Source organism: Oxyura jamaicensis, chromosome 12, assembly GCF_011077185.1.
Source record: "Oxyura jamaicensis isolate SHBP4307 breed ruddy duck chromosome 12, BPBGC_Ojam_1.0, whole genome shotgun sequence".
NCBI classification, from domain to species: domain Eukaryota; kingdom Metazoa; phylum Chordata; class Aves; order Anseriformes; family Anatidae; genus Oxyura; species Oxyura jamaicensis.
This window is the reverse complement of record NC_048904.1, coordinates 8,027,371-8,036,129: the sequence shown is the minus strand read 5'-3', so window position 1 is coordinate 8,036,129 and position 8,759 is coordinate 8,027,371. Positions and strand designations below refer to the sequence as shown.

Here is an 8,759-nt window from a genome sequence, read left to right as displayed (position 1 = left end):
CATAGGAAAGTTTTAACCACTAGTTAAGCAAGTTGTGAGGTTTACATCATTTCCTTTAGGAAAATTACACAAATCTCTGCTAAAATATTTGTTTTTGTTAGTGTACCTAGAGCTTTCCCTCTCATAATTAACCATCTCCTCTTACCTCATAGTTTCTTTTCCAAACAGTGCGTGTAGCTTTCTGTCACGCACAGCTTGTTCGCTTTTTAAACTGATACGGCAGAACATTGACTAGATTTGCATTTTAACATTTAACCATTCACTCATTGCTACAGTTGGTTTCCACGATTAACAAATAGTACAGCTGAATCTCAGGAAACACAGACCTACTTCCCCAATCCGCAAAAGTTTACCACATAAATCAGAACAAGAAAATTAACTTATTTATGCCTATTTAGGGTCTTCTTATACTTTTCTATTACATCAAAACATGAGGACAGACATACTAATGACCCTAAAATGGCTGAATGCAACAGGAGTACAGAGTATGAAGGCATTTAGAAATTAAAAAATGCAGCCCCTATGACTCCACAAAACAAAACCCCTACAAAACAAATTAACAGCATTAGAAAATTCTACCCAGCACAACAGATGTTTTTTTTGTAAGTGACATTCCATTTTTTTACAAAAGCAACTGAAAACAAATCTGACATTACCTGCATCTTCTAAAAAATACTGCACAGCCATCAGCACCTTTCCCTGAGGTTGTAGATCAAGCTGTGGAAAGAAAGATACCAACAGTGAAGCATGTGGCTGACTGAAACTCTCAGGATTTTACACAGCTCTTTCTAGGGAATCAAAGTGTAATATTTGGTAACTATTGGATTACAATTCTCTCACAATATCTCACTGCTGCAGCTGAACCAGGTGCTTTTATTCTATTGTTTTTGCTAGTATGCTGCATGTTTTTGATGTCTACCCAAAAGGTCATTGCAGTCCAAGTTCACATTGTTTTTGCACGTTCCTTTCCCTTTTCTGCAAAGAAGTTTGTCAGCATCTATTTTTACTTTTCATAAATCCAATTTGCACAGGAACTTAGTTTTTAAAGTCTGTACAATGCCGTGTATGTTTATTGGTATGTCTATGGTTTGTGCTGTCAAATACCATTGCCTATCATCAGAAAAATAGCGGTGGTATCAAAATTTATTTTGTTTTCCCACCAGACTATTACACATGGTTTCTCTGGAATGTCCTACAGACCAGCATCATTACAAAGCTCCCTACAGCAAAAAGAAACGCCTTTTAAGCTAGTTCCTTGGGCTCAGAGAGCAACCGCTAATGCTTAACGTGCTGCCTTCCTACAAGGTAGGAAGCTATTAAGCATGAAAGAGTCTGATTCAGTCTTTACTTCACCAAAGAGCAAAGTACCACTGGGTTAATAACAAATCGGTGAATGCAACTTGGAAAAAAAAAAAAAGAAAAATTAAAATAGATACATCTCCATAAATCTCACTGCCCTAGTGGGATACTGGTTAGGTTATTTTAGGTTATTTATTTATTTCAGTTTAAGGCACTGCCTGATACTCAGAAACATTTGCCTAACAAAGTTTACAGAAGGCAAAGACTTCAGTTACAGCTACTACTGACTTTCTCTCTGTACACAAAACCAACCTTACAGGCTATGAAAAGTGAACTGATGCCTCTGCTGGGCATGATGGTAGATCCAAGCCATGACTGAGCTTGTTTAGGAGGAAGTTTAATGCTGACGTTGACTATATGGTACCTGCTCCGTGGGTAATACGGAGAGGATTTCAAAACACTGAACTGGCTAGACTACAACTGATCACTTTTAGTTTTAACCATTCCTCTGAATAATTGCTCATCCCAGAATTCAAGTTAAGTTGGGAAAAAAACTTGTACAGTTTCAGAATGTAACAGTTGAACACAAAGTAGTGAGATACTACTGACCCAGCAAAATCTGTAAGCACCTTCAATATTAAATATCCCTTTAGGTTGTCGTCTCCCCACCCCACCCCCCAAGATCTGCTTGCTGAGATAGACTTGCACATACTCGGAGCAAAATGTTGCTACTTACAGCAAAAATGGACGTGAAAGAATAGGTCTTTTTGTTTGTTTGGTTGGTTGGTTTTTAAAGTAGTATTTCCATACTATGTGAAGCAATAACTGGGTAATCCCTCTCTCCCTCTGAAACTCCTACCTAGCATTCAGGAAGAGATACCATTCATATATCCATCCCCTTCCAAAGGGGGACCGGCATTGTCAATTGTGTGAGCAAGAAGACTCATCAAATTGTCTACCTGATGCTACCTGCTCATCCTGCTTTAGCTCGACCAACAAAAAGGTCTCCTGAACTGTTCTGTGCAAATTCAGTGACATGCCAGTCCAAAAGGCTTTGAATATGAGACTACACATGAGATTTTAAGGACACCTGCTTGTATTTAGCAAATATTACCTTTGCATTACCCATACACCAAATACAGAGGTTGTCAGTTCCTGTAGTACCAAATACATGTACTTTTTGTGCAAAGTGTCTGAGTACAGCTTTACGTACAACTGGATGTTGGGCAATACTATAGCACCTAACCACCCAGCTAGACAGCTCTCACTCAAATCATGGGATACCCAGATATTCCTCTCTGAGTCTTATTTCTGCATTTTGAGAAATGTTATCTATTCAGGCCACTAATTAGAGTTGCTTCAAAATTTGATAGAATTCTGTGGGACACTAATGCCTCATCATACTCTCACAGTGCTCTCACAAGGGTCTGAACAACTTTATCCCCCCTCAAAATTGTGCTTATTTAAGCCTATTCAGTTTTGCCTGAAAATCAATAAAGAAGCTAGAGAATAGGATTTTATAAAAGACATATCATTAAAACCTTAATTCATTGAGAGATCATTGCAACACATCAACTGAATGAATGAAATTTTGTTTAATGTTTCAGATTTCTTTGATCAGGGTTTTGATCCTTCCTGTCACTTACTCCTCTCTTGATATAAAATAGAAAATATTTTATGTTCTTAACTTCCTTTTTATTTGATGTTTATGGTAGTAATTGAAAGTCATTCACAGACAATTATTTAGCAGTTGTTCTTTGGGTTTATGTACTTTGACAGATAATATACGATTAAAACAGAGGGGGGATTAAAAAACGCCCATTTCAGCAGCATTAACCCAAGTAAAATTTTCTGTAAAAATAAATCTGTAAAATAGGAATTCTAAACTGAAATGCCTTGGAATCAGCTTCACTTTTCTTCACCTTTGGATGAATCACAATGATCAGATCCAATTTAAACATTTGCTAATTGCTGTAATGACTGTTAAGCTTTTTGAAATAGGCTCTCAGTGTGACTTACATCAGTATTTCAAATACCAAAACCATTGATTTTATTGTCAGTTTCTTGAACTTTGATTGTACATTGCTAAATTAATTGTCTTACAAACTCCTGCCACACATGCTAAAGAGATTGGTCTCTATCCAGTTTGAAAAAAGCATAAGCAGGTTGGCACGTTTAATAAATTAAACTTTTCCCTTACCCAGAACTCTGCTTTGCCATTGCCTTTCTTGCACCGCTCTGCCAGGACTGACACACCTACAGTCACTTCAGATAATGGCTCTTCTGCTGCTTTCATGAGAACAATCTGAATCACGCGTCCTTCATAAATGTGGGCATCAAAAGTTGATTTCCATTCTGGATACATAGTGGGTTTCTTCTGAACCAAAGTTTTTCCTCTTTCTGAAAGCCACACACAAAATAAGAAAAAACTGTAAAATCAAAAGGCAAAGTTCACCCTGACAAACAGGGCATGCAAAGGCAGTGAAGGTGTTAACATGCAGCCCAAGAGACCAGGAGGGACAAATCCCATTACGGAATTCAGAAGTGGGTTTAGTTATTTGCATCTTGACAGGGAATATTTGCATGTCTGCTTTTTGGCATCAATCTCCATTATGTGCCATCTGATCATACTGAATACCTACCACTAGAAGATAAATTAAGACAGATCTTACGATGACTTAAGTTTAAATTGATACTAGTAGCTGAGGGATGAAAAGCTTCACATTTCATTAATCCACATCCAAATTATCCCAAAATTTCACTTTTATTCATGAGCAAGTCACTTCATTGACATTGTACTCTCTCTGCCCTGTTTGCCACTTTTTAAATGGTATTACAAGGCTTTATCAGTCTTCTCTAGCACATGCAGACCCTGCATACATAAAGAATAAGGAAAAGGCTGAAAGAACCTCAAATAATTTTTTTTCCACCTAACATTTACCTAGTTTCCTGTAAGAACATCTCTATGGACTCTTTCCTTCAAGTCTTATAATGCCACACTATTCTTATTAGATAGATTATGATTTTTCTAATATACAATTTCTATCTCTTGTTACCAGTTAACATAATTTCTTCCTGTCTTTACCTTAGTGCACCAATCAGCTGTTTTCTGTCCCTATCTGTAACAAGCTTCAGCCTATTTCTTGACCTGAGTCTCTCAGTAGTCCCATCACAGAATCACAGAATAGTCTAGGTTGGAAGAGACCTCCAAGATCACTGAGTCCAACCTCTGACCTAACACTAACAAATCTTCCACTAAACCATATCCCTAAGCTCTACATCTAAACGTCTTTTCAAGACTTCCAGGGATGGTGACTCAACCACTTCCCTGGGCAGCCCGTTCCAGTGACTAACAACCCGTTCAGTAAAGAAGTTCTTCCTAATATCCAACCTAAACCTCCCCTGGCGCAACTTTTAGCCCATTCCCCCTCGTCCTGTCACCAGGCACGTGGGAGAATAGACCAACCCCCACCTCGCTACAGCCTCCTTTCAGGTACCTGTAGAGTGCAACACACCCGAAATGATACTGCCGCCTCCCAAGCAATCACATGCAGATTTTCACTCTGACTCTGGTACACGATGCCACCTCCTCAGCATTGCTCTGATTTGCTCCCGAGCCTATTACTCCCCATTTGTACGCAGGTAACCAAATACCATTTTGTACATTCTGTACAATTTCTGCTACTTATCAAGATTATTTGCTGCAATGAATGCTTTCTAAATTCCTCTCCAGCTCTGAATGATCTATTTTTTTTCTTCAGAAGTGTGTAACCTGTTCTTACAGTATCAATGCAGTAAGAAAGCACATTAAATAGCTCGACCCTTTTTCAACAAGCTGCAGTGTGATATGCCTCCTAAAATGCAATCAAATTTTCATTCACTTAAGTGAGGGAAGAATTAGATGCATCTTATTTAAAAAACAAACAACAACACCAACAACAAAAAACACCACAACTTCCTGGAAACTCAAGGCAAAGTCTGCATTCATTCAGTAATTACTTGCTCAATACCCTTTGCTCGATTGCGCTGAGCTATCCAAATGAGAGTTACAAGTAGCACCCTTTTGCTTCTTTATTAGGGAATGGCTGCCAACAACAGCATTACAAATTACAACTTTCACAAGCACACCCAACTCTGCTTGCCAAAAGGCAATCTAAAATGCTCACAAACAGCCACCTGAGGACCTCCACCATTTCACAGAAAACTTGACCATTCCTCCTCTACTCAGTCAAAAGCTTTTATCTTGAAACTGGGAAACTTTGCAGATAGGAAAAATAAATAAATAAATAAATAAAAATCATAGTGATCCAAACCTACTTCCAGAGCCTTGTACTTGGTATTCATACCTATGGAATAATTTGTAAATATTATGGTGAAAATATATAGAGAAAATTCAAAGAGAACATCATTTAGAGATTATTAAAATGGCCAATAAAGGCAAGGGGGAGTAAGGGCAAGCTGACTGCACAACAAGGGTTTTACATGAGCCTATTTTTTGGATTGCTAAAGCTATACCCTCTCTTCATAAAGGCACTTCAGCCATCATCCTTGGGAACATGAAAAATTGCAGCTATTTGCAGAACCTTTGACAGTAATTCACAGTTTGCAGAAGCAGCAGCAGTTTACAGACATGTCACTAATACTTTCTGTTGGGTTTTTAGAGGGGAGAACTATTTCAGTCCATTCACAGCAGTTTCCCTATTCTCATATCCCAATTAAGATCTGTTTTGAGCAGTTACTATACATGTTCTTACCTCACATAGAACTAAAAGAAGTTGCCTGAATTACTGGCAACAATTTCCAGCCTGACTACGCTGCTTTTGTAATTAAAATCATACTAATCAAGACTTGTCATGGATCACAACATCTGACTGAAAATGAACACTTCAGTCTCAGAAAAGAACAGCCTTTAAAAACACTTTTACTACCCCTTCTGAATCCAAGCATCCTTTATTTCTCTGCTAACACTAGTGGCTTCAAAACACTTCACGTGTTTGCAAATTGGCTTAATGCCTACTCATTAGGCAAATTATTTTCTTATACAATAAGCTTTTTCTCAATCATCCTTCAGCATGCAAATCCAACTGAAGTTACTCCAGATCTTGTCAAACTAATAATGGGTGCATCAATTTCTATTCCTGAGTGCCTCCCTTCCCCAGTCAGTCACCACTCAGGTTCATGGCACCCTTCTCCCCCACTTCTCAGTGCTTCAATGACACACGCAAGCAGAGAAGAGAAATGGAGAGATGATTACACTTGTCAGGAGACATAAGCTGCAAAATTTTAAATGGGATTTATTTAGACCACTTCCACCTCTCTACATATGCCAACAAGAACAACACTTTGAGCACCATTTCTTTAGAGACTCTCCCAACACACAAAGATACAGCTGCTTTGGAGCCTTTATCTAAGCAAAAGGAGAAAGCTCAATCATGTTGTGAAGAATAAGAAAATTCACCCCTTTTCTGCATTTTTTGGCATTTTGTGAAGCCCTAAAGACATAAGGCAAGATTTAAAAGGCCCTATCTGATCCAGTACAGCAATTCCTAGGCTTTTCTCTCAACCTGTTTAGCTACAGTGACATATTTTAGGTAAACGTCTGAAATTATTACAAAGCTTTTGACCAGATTCTGTGAAGAAGTGGTCTTCAAAGACTTAGGGCCTGATGAATATGGAGATGCTAACAAGACCTTGGGTGCAAGTCATTCCAGGCAAATAATTCTGCCAAAATGCCTCAGTTACTATTGCAACAAATTATGTTTCTCATTAATATACCCATCCTCTAAGTCAACACAAACAGTGTACTGCTCTATGCTTGAGGAGGATATTCTTCAACCTGTTGCAGCTCAGATCCCTCTTCATGGCACTCCACTACACCACTATCTCCCTTGCAGAGCACTTGTGAGTGCAGTCTGCTTCTTGCAGAACTGGAAAGAACAATGCTTTATTTAACATTTGCAAACCTACATCATACAAAACTCACAATGCACCTTAACTTGTGCAAAAGTGTAATTTCAACTGTTTCAGCTGCTTCACCATGTGTTTTGTGAATAGTTATGTGTTGGTGGTGAAGCGAGAGACAAGAAAGCTTGGCCTTCATCCTACCAAGTGCTGAGCACTCTTGCTGCAGGACAAGAAAGTTCTAATTAAGAAGCCTAATTTTATGGTGGGGGTAGAAACGACAGTCATTGTTATTTATTGCATTCTGAAAGAAAAGCCTGTGTTGAAGTGCTTGGTGTGACAGGAACAGCAGCACTCGTTACTACTCACAGCCTAAGAGGGATTGCAGTATTTCTCAACAGTTTATTCATACTCAGAAAAGCATCACTGTTTGTAACCTCACCTGTAGTCAATGCCTCCTTCATCTTGATAGCACAGAAAGGCTGTAGTTGTTCCCCTTGATTCTGCACAGGTCCCAGCTCAAATGAGTTGAAAGATATCCTTAAGAAGGGAGCCATTGTTCACAGCAATGCTGATGCACACCTATGTGGAAAGAATAGAATAAAAGATGGTTTGAGACATGGGAGAAAGCAATACACAGTTCTCAGCCATCATAACCAACACAACCCATCCATTGAAGTCTGCAAGTCTTAAATTTGCTTTTGAGATCATAAACCTAAGTAAAACTGGCATGTATTGAAACAAAAAACAGCACGTTTGATCAAAGACTGAACTTAAGACCCACTTTTAACTGTATCCTGTTAAAAATAAGTAGTATTTATACCTTTGACTTAGACCTTCCTCAGTTTTTAATTGGCTGAGACCCTACTCATTAACAGACACAATTACATGGACACTCTTATCAAAGAAGTAATTTACAAACTAAGAGAGAGATTAGAACTCAAGTGGACAAACTGCATGCATTTCTAAACACATTGATGATCCTTTGATTTTTAATTATGGAGTTTTGTTACTATAAAAAGCTAGGTTTTTGAGCCACTTGTATCATAGAATGTGTATAATTAAGTATCATTCAGTATGTTGGAACTTAAAGCTACATTGTGTGTTTTTTTTTTAAAAAAACAAAACATCATGACTGGGCTGGGTTGGGAAACAAGAAGTGAGGAAGAATGGTTTTGTCTGTTCCACACATCCCTTTCCCAATCTCTCTCATAATTCAAGGTGCCACAAATACAAGCAAAATTTATCTGAAAGCTGTTTTTATATATATACACGCTTTCTTTTTTTTTTTCCTTTGGGTGTATAAGGTTTTATTTTTCAGTTCCTACACAACCTCAAAAAGCTTCAGAATACCTAGATGCTTCAATTGCCAATCAAATCACAAAATAAATGCCCTTGTTAATTTTATTTGTAAAGATTATCCAAGAAACTATTGAACTGTACACGTAACTTCTGGACACTGCAGCAAAAAGCACTACTAGCTGTTCAGTAAGGCTAACATGTTCTTAAGCCTGATCAAGTAATTGCACTGCATATAACTACTTGGTCAACATTAACAG

The 8,759-nt window shown here is 38.1% G+C and overlaps 1 protein-coding gene across 4 annotated transcripts in view; it reads right to left on the bottom strand.

The window, feature by feature from the left end:
• PRKCD (protein kinase C delta) overlaps positions 1-8,759 on the bottom strand; it is a 67,750-nt gene that overhangs the window by 22,200 nt on the left and 36,791 nt on the right. For all 4 annotated transcript variants that reach the window (XM_035337769.1, XM_035337766.1, XM_035337767.1 and 1 more), the window contains exons 2-4: positions 7,643-7,782; positions 3,500-3,699; positions 657-717 (exon numbers count right to left, since the gene is read on the bottom strand). In XM_035337769.1, the coding sequence (XP_035193660.1) occupies positions 657-717; positions 3,500-3,699; positions 7,643-7,757 (376 nt within the window). In that variant the 5' untranslated portion in view covers positions 7,758-7,782. The remainder of the gene's footprint in view (positions 1-656; positions 718-3,499; positions 3,700-7,642; positions 7,783-8,759) is intronic.